The 22,661-nt window shown below is 43.0% G+C and overlaps 1 protein-coding gene across 1 annotated transcript in view; it reads left to right on the top strand.

The window, feature by feature from the left end:
• Positions 1-22,661, top strand: part of ABHD12 (abhydrolase domain containing 12, lysophospholipase) — a 38,058-nt gene that overhangs the window by 12,578 nt on the left and 2,819 nt on the right. The window contains exons 2-9 of the mRNA XM_071419945.1: positions 7,689-7,813; positions 10,920-11,025; positions 13,154-13,273; positions 16,172-16,202; positions 18,700-18,745; positions 19,925-20,054; positions 21,816-21,853; positions 22,044-22,123. Of these exons, the coding sequence (XP_071276046.1) occupies positions 7,689-7,813; positions 10,920-11,025; positions 13,154-13,273; positions 16,172-16,202; positions 18,700-18,745; positions 19,925-20,054; positions 21,816-21,853; positions 22,044-22,123 (676 nt within the window). The remainder of the gene's footprint in view (positions 1-7,688; positions 7,814-10,919; positions 11,026-13,153; positions 13,274-16,171; positions 16,203-18,699; positions 18,746-19,924; positions 20,055-21,815; positions 21,854-22,043; positions 22,124-22,661) is intronic.

Genomic DNA, 22,661 nt, shown 5'->3' with positions numbered 1-22,661 from the left:
AAAAATTCTATAATAGTAGCAAAGAAGAATAAATTTCAGTAGCCAGTAGTGTTTTTTATTGTTAGAATTGTTTGTTATCATTTGACAGGAAATTCAAAGTTTTATGAGTGTATTGACATCTTGTAATTTCTCAGTTTTGAAGTTTTTCCTCTGTTGGGACACCTTTACTTTCCATCACTGATGGTGGTGTGTCTGTTGACAAAATAAGTTGTCACAATATTGTGAGAAACTTGGAAGTAGAGCTTGCATGTTTAAAGATATTATCAAAAAGCTCAGCTTGCTTTTCTTTTGTCTTTTTGGTTATTTTTTAATGAAAACCCTTAGGCTTTAAAGTTGTTGCCTTCCCCCTACCTTATTAAGCTGATTATTCCTGTTAATTTGTCTTTTTATTTAAAGAGAAATAGCAGAACATCCCAAATCTTTGCTTCTGGGTACAGTCAGACTATGGAGTGCTATAGCTTTTCTGGGACTCTCCTGATGGAGGCTTAAATACCTGGCTTCATCCTAGTTTTTAAGGCAAATATTTAAGAAGGTTCGTTTAGTGTTTTATTCACCTCTCTCTCCCACTTTTCCATTGATCCAAATAGGAGCATTTAGCAGCTTTAGCCAGATCTTGAGGTTTGGGTAGCTTTTTCTGTTTCTGCCTAGTGGGCAAATTATTCAGCTTTCTTTGTATTCTGGGAGCCTTCTTATTTCCTGTGAAAAATCACTGTTCAGTGAGAATGCAGCCAGTCTGATTTGTTGCTTGAACCTGGCAAATTTTAGCCCATTCAGCTCAGCTCTGGGTCACCAGAGGGAGTTTGTGAAGCGTGGGCTGTCACAGTTTGCCAAGTGTTTGTGGGAGGAATTAAGTGGACAGCTGTGTAAGGTAGTCTGTCTTTTCTGGGATGAGGAGGAGAAGGGACTGGGTGACTTCTTGGGATCTTCTGTAGCCTCTTTGCTCTTCATGTATCTGTGATGTGACTAAAACAGTCTCTGATTTAAAATGCTTATTTTAAGTTAAGTGATGAACATTTTGGATGCTACAGTGATGAGGGCAGTAGGATCAGGTATAAACTTTCCTGTTGCATTTTCTGTACCTTTGATGGCATAGAATAATAGTGTACCTTGTATTAATTGACTGATACTTCCACACAACAGATCCAACTGCTCTTAAGGCTTGGGTTTACAGGCAGGTGGATTTGTACTTGAATTATAGAAGTTGTCAAAGAACAAATAAGGTACCTGGACTTTCCTACCTCATCCCAATAGCTGAAAGATCAGTTTGTCTTTTGAAACATTAAAGCAAATCATGTCTTTCAAAGACATGACATGTGTCAGTAACAATTTATTCCACTGCTGGATGCCTGAAAAATCTCAGAGTCCTTTATCCTTATTAAAATATGTTCTGTATGGCTCTGTGCAATAGACTACCTTCATTATTTTGAATAAGTGATACTTGTGTTTTAGCCCCAGCTGTCGACTCAGCACCACACAGCTGCTTGGAATAATCACATTTTAAGTCTAGTAGTTGTCTTCCTAAGTAATCCAGTGATTATTTAGGAAAACAAGCACCATCACTTTGAATATCCCTCCTTTCCTACTTCTTTCCCCAGCTGTGTGTGCTGATCCATGATGCCATATGGGCTGGAATATCCCTTTGGTCAGTTGGGGTCAGCTGTTCCAGCTGTGTCCCCTCCCATCCCACCCATAGCCTCCTTTCTGGTGGGGTAGTGCTATTCTGCAGTGTAGTTTGTGAAGGGGAGACTAGAATATTTCTTCAGAAAGAGCAAAGATTTTAAGGAACTTCTTGTAAGAGATGGCAAAGGAATCTAGTAGAGCTAATTTTGTTTTTATTTTCCAGATCTTTCTGAGAGCAAAAGTTTTCAGGAACTGGTGGAAACTAAAATTCTCTGGGACTGTAGTTTGCCATGCAGGTTTTGTACATGATATTTTAGTTGTTTTATGAAATAAGTTGGGGGTGGGGGGGAAAGAGCAGAGCAAAGCCTTTACATTTGTGTCTTGTTTCCAGGATTGGGGTTTGACTTTTTTTTTTTTTTTTTTTTTTTTTTTTTAATGTTTGCTTAATCCCTAGAATAGGAAGATGCATTTGGAGGATTTGATTTTTCTCTTTGTGTTGTTTTGCAGAGAACTCATCCTGTTAAAGGGATCTTAGTGCCAGAGGGAGGGATCAGTCACTCAGATCCTTAGAGTTCTGGCAAATACTGCTGTTACCAATGGCTTTCATGGATTCAGGGAAGATCTGTTTTCAGGATTGGATGAATTTTCTATAATTTAAGCTCCCTTTTCTCTATACAGTACCTACAGTGAAGCTGCTGGTTGCAGCTTTCATTGGGAATTCTATAGCAGTGCCCAAAATGAGTCATGTGATTGCCTGTTTGCCCATGCAGGTTTATTCACTGTGCACAGAAACCAGGAGAGGGTAAAGCCCTGCACATGAGCATCTTTTCACTTTGCATTGAGCTCCACATAAAGCAGCTTTTGCAGGAAACCCGTAGGGGAAAGAATTCATATTAATCTTGTAGTGGAACATTACATTGTTGAGTGTTGCTGCTCGAGCTGTCCAAAAGCTGCTGGTACCAAGTCCAGATGGAGAGGGGAGACACTGCCTGTGAACTCAAATTCAGGAGCTGAGAGGCTGTTTCTGTGTGCAGCTGAAAGGCTGATAGGTTTCTTCCTTTTTCTTTTTTTTAACTTTTTTGAGAAGGAACAAGTGGAATAAAATGAAAGCTTAATTGGATTGGGTGGCTCAGGTGGTGGAGGAAAAAAAAAATTGGATGCTCCTTCAGGACCTGCAAGGGGCCCTGTGCAGCACCACTGTCCAGGTGTGCAGAAAAGGAAAATGAGTGCTCTTAATGATCCTACCTGGGCTAGAAATAATCTCTTGTTCAAAACAAGGAAAGCTGGAAGGATTGCCAGGGACCTGATGTGTGGGCTGTCCTGCCTTTTGCATGGCTGCTGTATTGTTTCTTTGCCCCTGTATATCTTGGGACTCTGTTGCAGTTTCCAAGTTGTAGAATAGGTTGTTTTGGATACAACTCTGTTTACCCCCCAAAAAATCATCCCAGTCCTTTAAACTTCCTTTAGCCCTCATTCTTTTCAATCTTTTGCTCATGTCTTTATCTAACTCCTGATTTTATGCTCTTGATCCCTGTCTGGGGGAATAAATGTATTTTTTAAAATATGTTTTGTGTTAGGAGAGTGGGAGGATATGTTCTTTGTCACGGTGTTCACAGGGGTTTTCAGATTGGGGAAGAGATGAGGATCTGACTCCATGTTTCAGAAGGCTGATTTATTATTTTATGATATATATTACATTAAAACTATACTAAAAGAATAGAAGAAAAGGTTTCATCAGAAGGCTAGCTAAGAATAGAATAGCAAAGAATGATAACAAAAGCTTCTGTCTGGGACAGAGAGTCCAAGCCAGTTCCCTGTGATTGGCCATTAATTAGAAACAACCACATGAGACCAATCACAGATGCACCTGTTGCATTCCACAGCAGCAGATAACCATTGTTTACATTTTGTTCCTGAGGCTTCTTAGCTTCTCAGGAGGAAAAATTTGAAAGAAAAGATTTTTCATAAAAGTTGTCTGCAACAGTCCTTGTTATGCCATGTATTTTGGTTTTTTCCTCTACCACCCATAAAGTCACTTCTGTCACTTGTGTGATCAAGGTCTTTGCTTTCCAAACCCTGTGCTCTGAGTTCCTGCTGGGAGAGCTCTGCTGTTTGCAGTTTGGAGAGCTGGGGACATGAGGGGCTGCAGAGCAGGGCAGGGTGACAGCATTCCCTGTCACTATTGAACAAACAGAGCCTCGTGCTCTGGTGTCTGCGGGAGTTCTGATTCACTCCTGCCCCAGGCAGATCACAAGGGGCACGGTGGGCTGTGGGTGCCTTTGTCTGTAGATCCTTTAGGCACTGCAAGCACAGCCTGTGTGTGTTTCTGGTAAATGTTGTCCTTGCTCTGCTGCAGCTCTGACAGGATCAGTTTTAGTCTCTTGTTTCACCCTTGGCCTGCCCTTTCACCCTGCTAGCACATCTGATCAGGAGATGCTAATGGAAGCACTCCCGGTGTAGAAATGATTCAGATGATCTGCAGGAGAAATTATTTTCATCTGAATCTGGATGCCAGAGCATGGCACAGGACTCTGGTGATTGGACATTGTTCATGAAACCTCCCAAGTTTGCTGGAGAGGAGGGGGCTGCACTCAGGGGATGCTGTCACAAGAGGACCCCCAGCTTCTCCTTGCCAGCCAGACACTCCCACTGTGCCCAAATGCAGAATGTGCTTGTTCTGGGTGAGTGTGGCACCTTCATCCAGGTGGAAGCTACGAGGAAAACCTTCTGTTTCTGATGTCACACTTCCAGGAAAGAATTCCTTCTGTCAGACTGAAGTATGTCTGGAGAGGGAATGTACTTTTCTATGTTCACTTGTGGAAAGTGCATGAAGCAAAAACCACTTCATGTTTTGCCTGTGTTTGGGCAGAATCCAGATGTTGGGAAAAAGCCTTTGGTAAATGCAGGGGGGAATGTGATGCTGGGGATTTTGTTTTATTTTGGGCTGACTTGGGGTTGGGTGTTCTGTGTTGCACGAGATGTTTTGTTGTTTTGAGGCTTTTTTTACACATTGTTTTTATTGTTCCAGGAAATCAGTTTCTGATATTCTTAAATACCTTCAGTTTGCAGCTTCTTATTTTCTACATCACTTGTATTTTCCAGCTAAGACCTGCTGAGTTTTCTGGTGAAAAGGTGAAGACAAGTATGTTGCTTTTGCCTGAGCACACCAAAATTTCCTTTTGCAGGGCATATATTTCCTGAAATAGCTTTTCTACCAAGCAATAGGAGTTTAATTTAGCTAAATTACTCACTGAAGGTTTACCTGATAACTTCATAATGTCTGTATTTCAGCATATATTCTTGGATTTATCAGGGGAAAAGCTGTCTGGTGGATAGAAGCTTTGCCCTGGTTACATTGTAAGTAGACATCTCCCTGGAGATGAGGTGTAAATGTCACATTGCTGATTAGCATCTGACATGGGGCATGGGAGCAAAGAAAGGGATGCCTCAGTTCAGTCTCCAAAAAGCAGAAACTGGAATCATTCCTGAGCTCTGACAGTGCTACCTGGATAAATGTCCTCCTGTGTGTTTTCTGTTCCTGGTTCCAGCTTGTGGCTGGGCTCTGGGAAGTGCTTTGCCACCCACATCTCTGAGGAGCCCCTGTTTTGATGTGCTCTGGTTGTGCCTGGAGGAATTAAGACCTGACTCTGTTGTCCTCCTAAGCGAGTGGGGGTTTTATTCTGGCATATGCAAAATTCCCCTGGCAGAGCTCTTTTTGGCTGCTGCAGGATCTAAGCCCCAGGCAGGAAAACTTGCTGGGAAGCCCCATCCTGCCTGGCTGCTCACCTGGACTCTGGTTCTTACTGGGAAGGTGGTGAGGACAGAGTGTCTTGGCTTAAGGCATTTGAAGGCATGGACACCCCAAAATGAGTTACCTCCCCTTTTAGCTTTAACCACTCCCCTTTTTGCCAATAAGGAGAGATGAATGGGAGTTAGATCTAAGTGAAAAAATAACTAGACAAAGTGTTTTAACAAAACCACACACTTTTCTCATTGAAGAGAGCTAAGTTACATTTCAGTTGCTCAGCAGTTAAATGGCAGCTATCCTTTAGTGATCTCCCTTTGTCTTCCACAAATCCATTCCAGCTATGAAAATAGGTGGTAGGTGCTGATGTAGTGGAAAGCTGGGTTTAATCTGAGAGTAGGGAGCAATGATCAGCTCAGTGATTAGCCCAAACAAAATGTTGTGTGGCTTTTTTTCCCAAAGTTGTGGGCATAAGGTGGGTTGGCCTGAGGCTTTGGTACTCACTTCTGTTCTTCTAAATCCCATTTTGTATCATTTCCTCTGCTAGTCCTTTGCTGGTTTTGCTTTTCTTACTTTAGAAAACTGGGCTTGAGGTGTGGAAATGTCACTGGAAGCCTTGATGGAGTTCTTTACCTCTTCAATCATCAAATTTGCTGTGGGAAGTATAAAAATCTGTTGAACCTTTCAACGTGGGCTTGTTGCAGCCACAGCTGGGTGACAGTGACTTAGTAATCTATTTTTCCCCCTTTTGAAAAATGACAGCTGTTTTGGCTTGTGAAGAAAAGGGCTTTAATTTTGGTAGCACGTGTTTCTGAAGTCCAGAATGTGGTTCCAGGGTGACAGGAGGCAGACAGGCACTTGTAGGTGTGTAGCAGTGTGCTGAAGGCAGGGTTTGGATGAATAACAGGATATCCTTTTCCCTGTGAGCACCTTAGCAGTCATGCCAAAAACTTAGGGGGAGCAGGGGAGATTGGAATGTCTCCACTTCTGCTGTGCTGAAAAAGTGTTCCTGAAAGTCTTGGCTTTTGGTTCCCAAAAGCTATTGAGATTTTGAAAATTTTGGTACATCATTAAACTCTTTCCAACCCAGTTCTATCTGTACACTCATTTTTCTTGTACAAATGTGTAAAAACCAGGTCTTTAGGCTCTCTATTTGACAATTTCACCTAGATGACAGTGGCTAAACCCTCTTAGCTCGAGTCTAGAGCAAGTTTAGCTTGTCAGCTCCAAGAATTGCCAAATGGCAGATTAATAATTTCATGCCTTTTGGAAAGAGTGTTCTCTGATTTTAGTAGCCTACAGTTCCCAACACTGAGAACTGTTTGCTCACTGGCATGGAACATGATTCTTGCTCAAGACTGTCTGCTGAAAAGGAGCAGCAATTGTGTTGCCTGAAGGCTTCCCATGGATTTTAGTTCTTGATTGCAGGGCTGGTTGAGAAACCTCAGTGCACGTGAAATGTTGGTCAACTAAATCATTACACATAAGCCTTTATGTAAGCACATGTGCATATATAAACACACATATATGAATGTGTATTTGGTAGTTATTCTGATACAATAAAGGGAATTTTGAGATATATCACTTGACTAGCTGCTGTGTGTTACTTGATTTTTTTTGGTTGGTTTTTTTGTTGTTGATTAGGATTTTCTTCTCTTTTTTTTTTTTTTTTTTTTTTGGTAGCTTATTCGTCCTAATTAAGTAGAAAAGAGAAAATTGAGATACAGTGTTGGGGCAAATCTTAGAGAATAATGCTGCAGTTTATGAAATTTATTATATTTTAGAATTTAAAAGGGTTTGCTTTTTAGGGCATTGAGAGGTAATCCATTTAGCTGGACAAAGCAGAATGTCTGCTCCAGTCTGTTCATGAGATAATGTGTAACTTTATCAGTCTCATTACATATAGTTCCTCAAAATATGTGAAAATAGAACTGAACAAAATCTGATAGTGATCTAAATGGAAGTATGATTGGGCTACTTTTTGGAGATGAACATGTGATATGCATTCTAGAGATTCTGAAATCTGTTAAGTTAGCAGGAAGAAAAGCTCTTGTTACAGAGTCTTTTAAAATGTAATCAGTAGGGAGTTTCTATTCCCTTTTTCTAAGCTATATGTCATCAGCTGGTATTTTGGTTACTTCTGCTTCTCTCAAACAACTGAGGCCACACAAACTGTTTGAAATTAGCTTTTGTTTAAAGTGTAAATGACCAGATTTTCAAAACCACCAAGCAGGCAGAGATCATTGTGAAAATTGCTCCATAAATATTCTGCTGTATTCAGCTCTGTCTTTCTATTTTTTATTTTTTTTTTTCTTTTATGCAGGCGATACGGATTATGGTTTCGATTGAGGAAGTTAATACTCTGGTTGCTGGGAGTGTACATAGCCATCCCATTTCTAGTGAAGCTTTGCCCTGCTATTCAGGCAAAGCTGGTCTTCCTAAACTTTGGTAAGTGACTCAGTGGCTGGGTGGAGAGGGGACAAGGGGAGTTTGTTTGCCTTCACTTTCACCCTGCATGTGAAGGACATGAACTTTCACAGGTTGTAGACTTCCCCAGACTGTGGTTTGGAAAGCATTCTGTGTGGTTGGTGTAGCATGTCTTTATATAAATAGAGTGACCAAACTGAAGCCAATTTTCAGCCAAAAGAGTTTTTCCTTCAGGAAAACTGTGCAATATGTCACCTGTGTTTTTCTGAGGGGTTCCACACAGTTGCATGAGTAGACAGCAAGCAAGTGAAATTAAACCCAGCAATCTAAATTTGCATTTAAACCTTACTTGTATTTTACAATGAAATTTTGAAAAATATCTTCCTCTCTGTCAAAGCTAGAAGGACCAACTATGGATACATTGTTTTTTACATAACTTGTCTAATTTTGACTGCATGCTTTGCATGTTCTCACACCTTGGACTGTGGTTGCTGTGAAGTGTGCACATGTGCAGGGCAGCTCTTATGCTTTGATTGTCAGAAGTGACAGCCACATAACCTGAACAGTGCAGGCTTCAGTGATTTTGCTTTTACAGAGCTTTGTTAGGTCTCACTGAAGTTCCTGCCTTTGCTCATTGACAAGTGACCAAAATAATTGTCCTGTAGCATGTTCTTGTTGCTGTATTTGCCAGGTTTCCTCAGTATAGTCTACAATGTGTTTGGAGTCAGAACAGAAATTTCTGGGGAAATTGTCCAGAAACCTGCCCTGGAGGTGGATAGTCATGAGCAGCATGGAGAGTGGGAGAAAATGGGCCAGATTTTGAAGGAGCATTCTGCTCTAGTGGTTTTGGAAGCTCACCCCTGAACTAATACAAGACCTTGGTAAAGTGGCAGAATATTTGGAAGAAAATCACCATGGCAGTTCCAAAGAGGGGGAATCTGCTGCAATGAGTTGGGCCCTGGCTGCTGATTATTGGACACTGCTCATTACTGGGCAGCACCCTCAGGGGCAGGGGAAGGAAAGCAGGGCACAAGCACTGTGGCCACTCAAACTGCAGCTGAACCTGTGCCAGGAGCAGTCAGCCCTGCACAGAACAAGAAATCCAATATAAATCAATTTGTGTAGTGAGTGATGAAGAGGAAGCAGGGCCCTCACAACCAGAGGAAGAGGCAGGGCCAGAGATCATCTCCTGATCCCTACCCCCAGGTGAGCTGTGAGGTGAGTCCCTGGTTACCTGGCTGCTCCAAGGAACCCAAGCCATTTGGGTTCCTGTCCCAGGATGCAGGCATTGGCTGGGGATTGGGAAAAGACCAGAAACTCTCAGCCTCTGGAAGTGGCTCCTGTCAAGCATGAGGGAAAGATATCTTTGCAAGGATGACCTTTGAGTGCACTGAGACAAGTGGGACACCATGGAGCAAGGTATCCAGTACCTGAGAGAATCAGCTGTGCTGGGGGTGATCTGTAGGGGTTCAAAGAAGGAGCAGTTCCTTGTAAACCCAGATGACATCCAGTGTACACAAACCATGTCTTGGGAGCACACCAGGATCATGTGTCAGCTCACTGGCGCTGATGTTGAGGAAAAGAGGAGACCAAAAAGTGGACAATTTGTTTCCCAAGCTCCTACTGTATGAAGAAACCATCTCCTCCCTGGTATGGGCCTGAGTCTCATCTGTGAAAAGACTATCCAAGAAATTAAAAGTTTAAATTAAAGAAGAAATTTAAGAGGACCAAATTAAAGAGGACCACCAGCAATTCAAGGAGGAAATGTCCCATGTTCCAGACCAGAGTCTCTGCTGTTGGGAGCAGGCACTTCCCTGCCTGGGAGAGAGGTTTCACACTTGAGGCACACTGTGGTTTGACCTGCCATGGTGGTGAAATATCAGTGATGCCACCATAATGCAATTTTCTTCATTCCTTCAGGACCAGAATACAGGCCACAGTTTGCCTTTAGCTGGAGAGGTGTACATCTGGAATTGACTGCCCCAGGGGTGAAAACACAGTCTTACTGTTTGGAGTGATCATGGACTGATCCAGACTGCCCTGGAAAAGGATGAGGTTCCAGAACACTTGCAGTGCATTGATGACTTTTGGGTGATCATTTGGGACAGTACAGCAGAGGAAGTTTTTGACAAAAGGGAGCAGATAATCCAGATCCTCCTGAAGGCCAGCTTTACCACAAAACAAAGTAAGGTCAGGGGACCTGCCCAGGAAATTCAGTTTTTAGGAGGTAAAGTGGACATCATCAGATTGGAGGTGGTCAACAGAATAGCAGCCATGTTCCCACCAACCAGCAAGAAGGAAACACAGCTTTCCTAGGAGCTCTGGGTTTTTGGGAGATGTAGATCCCAGAGGACAGCCAGACTCTAAGCTCTCTCTGTCTTGTGACATGGAAGAAGAAGGGTTCCAAGTGGGGCCCTGAACAACAGCAAGTCTTTGAACAGATCAAACAGGAGACTGCCCATGAAGTAGCTCAAATCCCATATGCTTTGGCATGACAGCAGACACTTGCACAGATAAAGATTTGCAGTCTGAGGGCCCACATCTGTCCAGTTAACATTGGCTGTTTTCTGCATTGGTTTTTATGTCTGTGTGAAGTTTAAGAGTTTTTGAGAGGGCAAGTGAAGTGAGATTTGGCTGTCACCATTAGCAGTATTTCTTTTTGTGTCAATAGCACAAAAGCTTTGGTGTGTTAATTGCTGTAGCACTAAATCTCAAGGAGACAGATTCTTTCCTGGTTCTGCTGTAGTGGAGCTCCATTTTATGGGAAAAGACTGAATCCAAATCAGCTAACCCATGCCACTGATGCAGCAGAGATCTATAAAGCAGACTGCACAGAGATGGTTAAATGTTTGTCAAAGGAAGCTTTGTCTTCCCCACCTTCTCTTAATTTTAGCCTGTTCCCTGTTTTTTTGGTGGTTGCCTGTGTCTTCTTACCTTGCTCTCTTTGCTGTTCATGTTTTAAATCACAGCTGTAGCAAATTCATCCTTTTACACAAAAAGGTCTTCCCAGCACAGCAGACCAGCTAATACAACCCTCCAGTGCTTTGGTTAAGCAGTTTTGTGAGAAAATAAATTAAAATTAAAATGATTCTTTTTCTTTTTTTTCCTTTCTCTCTTTTCATTTCAGTGAGGGTCCCATATTTCATTGACTTGAAAAGACCACAGGATCAAGGTTTAAACCACACCTGTAATTATTATTTGCAGCCAGAGGAGGATGTAACCATTGGAGTCTGGTAAGGAATCCAGTTCTGTGCAGTATGTGCCATGCATCTTTATCCTTCTCTTTGTTCTAGATGTTGCCTATTCAGTCTTTTTGCTGTGCATGCTCTCATTTGTGGATGTTTGTATTTTCCTCTGCCAAGTGACCGAGTTCATGTTGAAAAGTATGCAAATCTCTGGGGCTCATCTGAGCTAGGATCAGTAATGCACAAAACACAGTCAGACAACCTGTGCATTCAGAGAAACATCAAAATTTGGAATTATAAAGGTTACAGGTCTGCATCACTACAAAGATCCTGCCTCCAGATCAGACCAGACCCATGGAGTTAGATATTTTGTCATTCAACTCTGATTCGTGTTTTGTTTTGCAAAATACATGTGGGGGAAGATAGGAAAACAGATCAAAGTGTTCAGAGTGGGAGGAAGAAAATTCTGTTCATAAAACATATGTAAGATTGGGAGAGTGGGTGAAAACAGAACACACAGTTTACACTCTTCACAAAACAAGTGACAGTGTCAGAGCTCATTTGTCATTTCTTTCTCTCAGTGATGATTTTCTGGTCCCAGGTAAGGACAATTCATTTTAGCTCCTTATTACCCTGGATTGTGTCAGGTATGGAGGGAAGGGGGTATTCCCTTAATACAGACAGTGATGTTCAGTCTGTGAAGTGCAGGGTTTGGGGTTTTCAGTTGTGTGTGTAACTTAGATGGGTCCTTCAATGCAGTAGAGATTTTCTCTTCACTGGGTGCATAACCTTTAAATGGGATAGAGATATTCTTATCATTGTCATTAGGACATTTTCTTTCCTTTAAGTAAATTTTAGTGAAAGATATGTTTAGAAACTTGAAAACTTCAGTCTTTCCAAGATAGGCTGATAAATAGTGGTTTGATTCTTCACTAGCACAATTAAAATTCTACCTGTTAAGCTGTTAAATAAGTTTTTATTGCAGTCCTGAGATTTGTATTTTGTTTCTCTTGCAAGTGTACTGTCTATCTTTGCTAAAACAGAACTTCCAGCTTGTGGTGGCAATTCAGAGGCTGTCATTTATCTGAATATTTATGGAAGATTTTCACAAAAGTTTGGAGCCTTGCTTTTAAAAGCCACTGCAAAGTCTTGTGTTTGGTACATTTGTGAAACAAAATCCTCACAGAACAGTTGAATTTTTGAGTCTCACAGTTACTGAGGCTTTTTGCCTCTTCAAGAGCTTGGTGTGTGCTGGCTGCATGCAAGCAAATTGACTTTTTACATAGTTTTCCCCTGTGTGCTCTGAGCTATACATCTGGGGAGGATTGCTGTGGTAGGTGCAAGCTTGTCTGCCTTTCAGGTAAAAAGCCATGTGAGTGCCTAAATTACTTCTGATGGCTCTAAGCCAGCCCCCTTCTCAACAACTCAGATGGCTGTGGGCATGTCCTTGCTTTGTGTCTGTATTTTAATTATCCACTTTAATTACCTGCCTTCTGTTCAGTCTGTCATTCCTCTTACTGTTCCACCAGTGTTGAATTCTTTCTCACAGGCCACATAGGTACATTATCTGCAGAAGAAGTGCTGCGAGTTAAAAATTCCTGCCTCTTGTAGATTGTAACCTTTGCAGCTAAAATGTTACAACTTCAAGAACCTTGTGCCTGAAAACAAAACATTTTATCTTCTCCTCAGAGCCCGGGCTCCTCCTTTTCCTCAGATTGGCTGTAAAGTCAGATATGCCTCTTAATCACTGAACATTCTTTCCAAGCCCAACTGGCTTTGATTACTCTGTACATCTGCTGACCTAGCAGTGAATCTTGTTTATGGCATATAAGTTATGTTAATTGAAGTAATTAAGTGCCATAAAAGCTGAGGAACTGTGATTATTTTGCCAGAGCAGCAGGAAGTTCAGTAATTGTGCCTTTGAAGTTTGATGCCTTGCACAGACAGTTCTACATCTTGAAGGCAGTGGTGATGGAGGTGAAAATGTAGAAATAAGTGTAGCCACTGCCTTTTCAATTTGACCATTTCTCAGCTGATCAGGACAGTTTTATAAACATTGTGTGTGAGGTATGCAATCCTGAGTGAAGGAGTTGAACAGAAAATCTCAGAGTTCAAGTGGCAGACACTTGAGTGTTGAGGAGCAGCAGGACAGGGCAGATTTCCCTTCTGTTCACAGGCACACAGTCCCTGCAGCCTTATGGAAGAATGCCCGAGGGAAGGACCAGCCATGGTTTGAAGAGGCTTTGGGCTCCAGCCACCCTGTAATCCTTTACCTGCACGGCAATGCAGGGACAAGGTGAGGCACAAAACACTGATGGCTCTGTTTCAGGAGGTGTTTTCCTGGCTTGTCACAGCTTCAGCACCTTCAGAAAGACAAGAAAAACTCCTTAGGGGCTGTAGTGACAGGACAAGGGATGATGGTTTTAAACTACAAGAGGGTTGGTTTAGATCAGAGACAGGGCAGAAGTTGCTCACAGTGAGGGTGGTGGTCAAACACTGGAACAGGTTGTCCAGAGAGGTGGCAGAGGCCATGGAAACATTCAAGGTCAGGCTGGATGGAGATCTGAGCAAACTGATCTGGTTGAAGATGTCCCTGCTTGTTGCAGGGGATTTGGACTAGATGGCCTTTGGAGGTCTCTTCCAGCCCAAACTATTCTATAATTAAAACCAAAATAAAAGCTAAAATTAATTTGGTGCTTCTCCTTTTTAAAAGAAGGCACATACATTTTATGGAATGATCCCTCTCCATTATTGAATGTGGAAATGGATTTATTGCAGTTATCAGAGATATCAGATATTATAAATTACCTTGTATCCTTTGCTGGAAGCCAGGAGGGTGTGACCTTTCCTGAATCAGGAGTTGGGAAGTACTTATTTTCTGTATAGTAATGAAATTTTCTGAATTGAGACAGGGGATGGTATTAGTGCTTCTGTATATGTGGCTCACAGACATTAAATAAACCTTCCAGTTCCTTTTGTGAGTTTATTTTAGTAATTAACACATTCTGAGGAAGGAAAATCAGAAGGAAAGAGGAAGGTTATGTGCTGATCTTGTTTCATTATTGCATCTGTCCAGGACATTTGTCTGGACCAGGAGCACTTCTAAAACTTGTAATTTTATAGTTGACTGTTTATTGGCTAAAGTAGTAGATCAGTTCTCTGTACTTTGTTGCTGGATGATAAAAACCATTAATGCAGTGTGAAGATATTTCTCAGGATCATGTTCTTCCTGCCACCTCTCCACATGTTACAGTGCTTTTGTTTGTTTCTTAGAACGTGGTCTTTTTTCCTAAAAATATGCATTTTACAAAAGAGTATTAATCCCCTGCTGGATTTTGAGTGCCAGTTCTTGGGATGTTTTTTCTTGGTTGCATCTTCTTTTGAAGCTGATGTCTGCCCATAGATACTTTGCAAGAGCAGCAGCATTGCAGGAAAACAAGTTCCATGATGTAAAGTAAAGAAACAGTTTTAGCTGTGCTGGTAGTGAAGGTTTGCTAACCTCTACATCACAGGAACATTTTTCACACCAATTCTTGTCTCAGCACTGTGCTTTTCTTGGTACAAGGGCACAGTGTGGAAGGTGTGTGCTGCAACCCAGGAAATGCATGAACAGATGGGTTTTTTGCAAACTGCCCTTGCCTTCTTGTGCTGATGCATTGCAAGGTTTAATCAAATTGTTGCATTGTTTTTCAAACACTTCTTCACTTTTTTTTTTTTTTTTTTGCCTTGATTGGGTATAGCAAATGATACTAAGGGAAGCTTAAGGGAAACTTCCTGCAGCTTAATGGTGGCTGTTTGGGGCCAGTATCCCTGCTTTTTGTGTATTGATTAGATTTCCTTCTCAGCTCCCCCAAGTGCTGCTGGGATGAAGGACTGAGCTAGGGATCAGTTGCATATTTCCCATTTCACTCTGTGCTCTGGAGGAGCTGGAGGTGTCTTGGCTTTGTCATTTCAGATTCAATGTGTGTTGCTGTATGTTTGTTTTCTGTGCTGCACATTCAGTTCCTTGTCCCAGGGCTGCTTTACTGCTGCAGGCTGCATTAACCAGGAGTGAAATACACTGCCTTGGCTTCCTGGTTTGGCTTGAGTGATCTGGGGCTGAGGCAAAAATGTTGTGTACTCAATCCCCTTAGAAAATAGAAAATCCCCTCGGTAACACTTCAAGGAAAGCATGAAAAAGCATAAAGGTGTGCATGTGAATGGTGACTTTTCAAGCAAGTGGATCATCATCTTCAGGCTTGTATGATTCAAAATGTCTTACAAGCAACCCCTTGCATTTTGCCCTGAGTGTTTTTGACTGGATTAGGTGTTTTCAAGCATGGTTGGAGCTGACAGCTTTTGGTAGGTAGGCAAGTGCATGTGTTCTTAGAGGGACATCTGGCATTTTGGTTTAGAGTCTACACTGACCAAGCCAGTCATAGTATGAAATTTCTAGAGTTTTCATAAGTGCAAGAGTACATTTACTATAATACCAATACTAGACTGAAGTTTGAGTATGGGTTAGCCATATCATGTTGTGCATGTATTTTAAGGTATGTAATGGCACACTCATATTCCTTTCTGTCATCTAGGTTTCAGTTTATATTTATAAATGAAAGCAGATTCTTCCCCTGGACTTTACAGTTTTCAGTTCTGCTTTTCTCTGCTCATGTTTTTGCACATGTCCTTTCTTTCCCTGTGCTTGGAGCCAGGTGAGGAAATCTAAGGGCCACCTGCTTGGCTAAATGTCATTATTTCTGCTGGGAGCATCAAAGTTTTGAGAGGCAGGGCTACTGACTGGGGCAGCACTTGTGGCAGGAGATCAGGGTAGGCAGAGCAAAAAGGGACAGGCTGTTCTGGATGTATTACAGGCTTTGGAAAAGGCAGACAGCAGGGTGGGTTGAAAAGTTCATTTTTACCTGCTGTGAGGCAAGATTTACGTGGAGAAGTTGACTTCAAAATTGGGTCCTGCATAGCTCAGCAAAGCCTGGCTGTCTCCTTGAAGCCTGTGACAAAGCATTTATGGTGTTTCTTATGTTTGGCATGTTTTTGTTAGATTACCTAAGGCAATTGGGAAGTGTGTTTCTGGAAACTTAAATGTGGTTGGTTTGGGGTTTTTTTAATGTGTTTGGTTTTTTTGTTTGGTTGTTTAATGTTTTTCTTTTTTTTTTTTTTTTCCTCTTTCCTTTTTTTCTTCATCTATGGCTCTTGCCAGAGGAGGGGATCACCGGGTGGAGCTTTACAAGGTAAGAGGCTGCCTTGTAAAAGGAGATTGTCCAAACAGCTGCATTGAAAACAGCTTTCCAAAGAGCTTGGGGAATGGGTGACAGCTGCATTAACACCTCAGGTGTGCACAGAGCTGAGGAGACTGCTCAAACAGCCCCACTGCCACAGCCCTTGGGGCTCTCAGGGTCCTTCCAAGAGGAAGCCTGTAAGGGAAAAGGCTCTGTAAGCTGTGAGCAAGCACACTTCTCCCATCTTCAAAGATCTTTGAAAGGTCTTTCATTTGCTGTTGTTAACTCCCAGCCCCAGCTGGGCTAACCAAGACAGTTTCTGGGAAAAATCAAGAGTATTATTTAATTATAGCCCCAATTTAATTGATTAGTGTACTAATTTAAGGTACCATTTAAGAGCATTGAGCCTGGATTTCCCCTTTCCTCAAGGCACAGTGCATTTGTATGAGTGGTGCCATCTCAAGTGCAGAAGGTTTTGTAGAAAACCCAATGAATTCCCCAGGTGTAGCACTATGATGTGAGTTATATGAGAACACAGCTGCTTTGAGTGTTTTGTTTAATGATTTTTGGGGTAATTTACTTTATTAAACTCTCTTTTGGCTGAAATTCCCACCCACAGTTTCTTGGTCTCATATCACATGTTTCTAAGAGAGACATAATTGTTTTTGCTGGCTCATTTCAGAGAGGTCTGAGTCTGTTCTTCTCTTTATTTGTGTCAATGTTGGCACTCATAAAGCTTTATTGCAATTCAATGCAAGATCCCCTGCTGCAAAATCTTTTAAATTCAGATTGCTTAGAAAATAGTGTTTAGCAACCCCAAGAAGGCAGGTGATACTTCATTTCCTTTGAGGAAAAAAAAAAAAAAGATTAGCTAATTTGCAGAAAATTGGTTGAGGAGACTGTCATGTATGATTTATTTTGTCATTTTTCTTGGAACCAGCCTGTGCTGTGATGCATTTTGTGCTGGCCAAGACAAGCAGAGGAGTTGGTTTTGATTTTGATGGACAAGAGTAGGAGTACTTCAGAATATACAGACTTGGTGTGTTTCTGTGTACATATACAGAGAACACAGTTTACCAAACCCCCAGGTTTCTGTTCCTGGCTCTGGTATTCTTTGCTTCTGAGAACATCCAGACAAGCTGCTTAGTTTGCCTTTTTCAGTCAGTGAACACACACATGGGCTTAGCAGAACCACTCCAGAAACTCCAGGTTTGTGTTTATTCCAGCAGAATGAACCAGTTTGGGATGCTGTCCTTTTTGCTGGTGCTTTGAATAGGCCTTCAATGCAGCCAACACATAAAACATGTATAGAAGACAGGTGAACTCTCAACAGATTAAATAATTTTTAATGGCCTGGAAAAGGTGAGATTGTATATGATATCTTAGCTGTAAAATCACATTGTAAAGCTAAAAACCAAACTTTTCAGGAAGAAACTTCATCCTCTGCATGTCTAGTCAGAGAATTCAATGTGTGAGTGAACTTATAAAAATGTCATATAGTGATTCCATTGGAAACAGCTGTCCTGAAGGATCTAATTTGTCTGGTGGGACAATGGAAGTGTTCTCTCCCTTTCCAGTCAGTTGTCATTGTGAGCTCCACTTGATACTGTGTGCCTCAAAGTGGTTGTGAAATGTTTAATTGTTCATAAATCTACCCAATACATGTAATCTCTTAAAACTGTGCTCTAAGTAATGCTCACTTGACAGGTGTAATTTCATTTGTGGACTACAACTAATTTCATTTGTAGACTACAATAGTCCCAGTACCACTAGAAAGGGTGTTGGTTTTATATTTCCTCTTTAGAGTATAGAATAATACTAATGTTGCTTTTTTTAAAAATCATGTATCATACATAGACCAAAAGAGAAACATTTTAATCATTTTGTAACTTTCTGTTGATTTTTTTTTTTTTTTGTCTACCACAGAGCTTTTAGGTTCATATCAAGCAATGGTAGCTTGGAATGCTTGTATTGTTTTTACCAAGGCACTTTTTCCAAGCAAGTTGGTCTAACATTGAGTGGTTTTACTTACTTTTAACAGATTTTGTTAGGATTACCATTGGCTATAACATGAATATTTATAATAGAGCAAAAGCACATTTTTGTGCTATACATTTAAGCCTTCAGCCACAGGCTCCTGTATGTTATTCTTACATTTATGCCAATTTGAGTAATGTAATTGAAACAGTTGTACTCCTTCACTGGAAAACATGAAAGTCTTTGTAGGGGAAACAGTAGGATATTTGCAGATCTTAAGGTCAAAGCTGTTAAAGGAATAATCAACATCTTAGGTAGGCTGATATGAGGTCCAGGAAACAAACAGAGTAGAACCAGTGGGCTGAGATTAGTGTTTGGAAAGCTCTGTGCCTGCTACCTTGAAAAGCTGTAAATGGACCATTTAGCATGTCAGTAATTTTATAAAATGAATGCCTGCACCTTGTCCTGATGCAGGAGCATGGCTGGTGTGCAAGACTCTGCAATGGGCTCTGAGTGTTTCTCTGCCTTGCAGGTCCTCAGCTCCCTGGGGTACCACGTGGTGACGTTTGACTATCGAGGTATGTGGGCTGCTTCTGCCAACCCTTGCTGCCAGCTCATTAGCTGTGCTTATTGCTTCTCTTTTTCCCCCTCATGGCTATCTAGAGAATTTCCAGAAATTTCCTTTTGCTGATGTCCAGCTGGGTGGGCTGTGGCTCCTGTCTGTCCTCATGCACAGGGCTTGTTGGTTTGGGAGCTGAGGAGCAGAGAGTGAGCCAGGCTGTCACAGCATCCACTTCAGGCACTCCCCAGGTGCACACATGAGAGCTAGGGGCTTGCCTAGGTGCAATCCTTCTGGATAAGATCTAGTTGACTTTCCTAAGGTCACACAGGGAACTGAATTTGCACTTCCTTCTAAAAGCTCATAGGTGAGATAAGACAGAGTAAATGATTTGCTAACAATACTTGGCAGAAGCCACGACTGCTTTGCACCTCTGCACCAGCAGTCAGGCATCTGCTGCTCCTTTTTAACCTTCTTAGTATTTAAGCCATGGCTGCAGTGTAATGCCACTGCAGATACCAGAAAGAAATTAATCCATTGCATTTTTATCAAGAAGACACCTGGGAGAAGTTTATTTGTAGGAGCCTGCCCTGTTTTTCAGTCCTGCTGGCAGCTGCTTCTCTGGCTGCTTATTGGGAATCAGAAGGGATGTGGGGGGCTGGCTGCTAAGGGCATACAATGTGTGGATGTGCTGCAATGGTGATGGAGCCAGAACAGTCAGGAGGATGGAAAGTTGCTGGAGGGCACTGATTGAACAGCACAGACAAACTGACAAACTGATGTTGCAACAGCTCTGTGAGGCACGATTGGGTTTTGGCCGTAAGCATCCAATCCTGTGCTGTCAGAGACTGCACTTAAAAATTGGTGACATGCATGGAGAAGCAGGGAAGGTTTGGGAGCTGAGCTGTTGCAGGTGGGTACATGCAAGAATGCTGTTGTAGCAGTGTTTGAGATCCAATCTTTGGTTTTGTTGTTGACTAAATCCACAAAACCTCCTTGGCAGACAGCAGTCACCTGGATTAAATGACTGTGAGTCAACCAGAGCTTTCAGCCCCAAATTGTAGAGGTGCACAGTGATGTGAACAGCAAGTACCCATGTCCCAGGCCCCTTTGCAGTTGCAGATGGGCTGCATGGGAGGAGCTGGCTGGTTCTGCTGAGCAGTTGGAGCGATTCTCAGCAGGACTCTTTGTGTTCCAGGCTGGGGTGACTCAATAGGCAGCCCTTCAGAGAGGGGAATGACCTACGACGCCCTTCATGTCTTCGACTGGATAAAAGCCCGGAGCGGAGACAACCCCGTCTATATTTGGGGACACTCCCTGGGCACAGGGTAAGCATCTAATCTTAGTGGCACTTCTAAAGAAGCAGCTTCTAAAGAACATTAAGCACTGACCTTGGATGAAGGTGCTGTTTTGCAATAATCCCTGGGCTGGCTTGGCTTGGCATCTGTGGCATAATTTCTGGAGGGTGGCTTCCCCCTTTGCACTGTACAGAGTGAGAAGGGCTACAGTGAATGACTGCAGCAATGGATCTTGAACCTTCATTGTCCACAGGGTTCACACTAGAAAGACACTTAGAATAATAGATTGCAGATTGTCTTTCAGAGCAGAGCATCAGACTTATCTGATATTCTGAAAGTGTCTCAGACCAGCCACGCCTGTGTGTGCCTTGTTCTTTCAAAAGGTTTTCCTCCTGTCCTGATGAACATGCTGTGTGTAATCAGTGCTTGGGCAGATGCTTGCATGACTATGCTCCTGGCCACTTCTGACATTTGCATGACCATGGCACAGGGAAGTTCAAGGTGTCAAGTGCCTTTGCCTTCATGCTTTTAACTTTCATTTCCTGCATCCTCCCTTTCCATGGTTGTCTGGAGGCAAGTCAGGTTCAGCACCACACGCTCTTACCCTTGTGATTGTGGAGGAGCAGAGGGCAAACACAAGAGTTACCTTTGAGTTGAGCTGTGTACAGATAAACTGTGAGACCACAAAGGCTGTGAAACACATGCTGGGACAGGGAGGTATTTCAGGGAAGTGGCTCTTCATTGCTGTGACACTAAACACCTTGCTTGGTTTGACAGAAGACAAAGACTTTTTCTTGGTTCGTCCTCTATATTTTTTGTGCTGTTCAGAATCCCTTTCTTGTTCAGAGCATGATTGTGGTGTTTCTCAGCACTGCAGTCAGAGTGTCCTGAGACTGGTCCCCAGCTGAGCTCTCTAGTGACCACAGCCAGTCTGGAGTTCAAGGTTTGTGAAATGCTCTGTGCTTGGAGAACTTGGCAACTTTGGAAATATCCCTGTCCCATTAGGGTGATGCGTAGGAGAGACCTTGCTGCTTTCTGTCCCAGTTGGGGAAGCTCCTTGCAGTGTAGCCCTGGGATGCTGCACTCCAGCTGCCTGGAACACAGCACCCCTCTGCCTACTCCCCTCTTGCTTGCTCAGCCCTTGTGGTCTGGAGGAAGGAGGCTGTGTCAACCTGCTGTGGATGTGCTGAGAGCCGCCTGAAAGGAGGCTGTCCAAGGGGCTGCCTGGTCTGTTTCTTCCTTGCACTTGTTCACTTAAACACAGGCCCCTGATGTCACTTGGGGCAGTTGGGTATGTGAGGTCACAGGTCACTGTGGGCCAGCTGCCAGACCTTGAGCAGTGTGCAGGATCGACCTTGTGGCTGTGGAGTTGTAGGGAATTCACAGGGATCCCCCTACCAGGGGAGAGAATGATGCATCTGACTCCATCTTATCAGAAGGCTAATTAATTACTTTATTATACTACATTATTCTATCTTATATTACATTGCATCTCAACTGAATCTGCCAAGCATTCAACTGCACAGAATCTCATGACTGTCAGCTGACAGTCCCAACACACACAAGGAAACAAAACACCATCACTTTGGGTAAACAGTCTCCATATTGCATTCTCCTTTTGCACAAACACAGGCACAGCAAATGAGATAAGAATATTCTTGGGAAGAATTGTGCCTTGATTTTCTCTGTGAAGAGAAATGTGGGGCTACAGAGTTGTACCTGTGCCACCTCTGGAGCTGCTGCTCTGCTGCAGAGGGCCTGTGCCAACTCAATGTTCCTTCTTCTTTCCAGAGTTGCAACAAACCTGGTGCGGCGCCTCTGCGAGAGAGGTGAGTGTGACACGTGGATGCACTTCCCAGCAGCCTCCTGCTGCTGCTGTCCCAGATTCCCACAGACATTTGGGGAGCTGGCAGAGCTGTCCTTGGTGCACCGTGGTGGCAGCTGCTCTCACGAGGCAGAGCCTGACCTTGCTGGCTGTCTGCAGCCCTGCATTTCAGCACATTGCCTTTGGCTTTTCAGAAACGCCCCCGGATGCCCTGATCCTGGAATCTCCATTCACCAACATACGGGAGGAGGCACGGAGTCATCCCTTTTCTGTGGCAAGTACACAGGGACACTCACACTGCTGGCATGGAATTGTGGGCATGGAAATGAACCTTCAGAAGTGCTGGAGCTGAGCTAACTGCACAACTTGTGGTATCTGTAAACATTGGGGGTAAAGAGCTGCACTTGAGACAGCTGCTGGGAGCACACAATGGGCAATGCCAGAGCCGTGTGTCCAGCATGGGAATGAGCTGGCTCTGAACTGAGCACACACCCAGCCCCGGCCTCGCGTACAGCCAAGCTGGTGAGGTGCCCTGGAATAAAGCTCTTCCAGGAAGGACTGCCAACAGTCCTGCATGGTACCTGGGGACTTTGACCATGCCAGCACCCACAGGGCCTGCTCCTGAGCAGGCTGGTAAGATAGGCCTGAAACAGGGGAGGAAAAATAATGCTGGTGGAAACAGGGGCAGTCTTACTGCAAAGAGCATGGTCAGCAGCCAGGGGATGTTATGGGATGGCAGTGGCCTGCCCTGTTAGTGCTCTTTGTACCAATGGACAAAGAGCTGGTGCCTGCCACTAATGCACATCTTTCCT

Source organism: Agelaius tricolor, unplaced genomic scaffold (genome assembly GCF_023055355.1).
Source record: "Agelaius tricolor isolate 1412-34295 unplaced genomic scaffold, bAgeTri1.0.p SCAF_1, whole genome shotgun sequence".
NCBI lineage: Eukaryota > Metazoa > Chordata > Aves > Passeriformes > Icteridae > Agelaius > Agelaius tricolor.
This window is presented reverse-complemented; position numbering and strand designations above follow the sequence as displayed.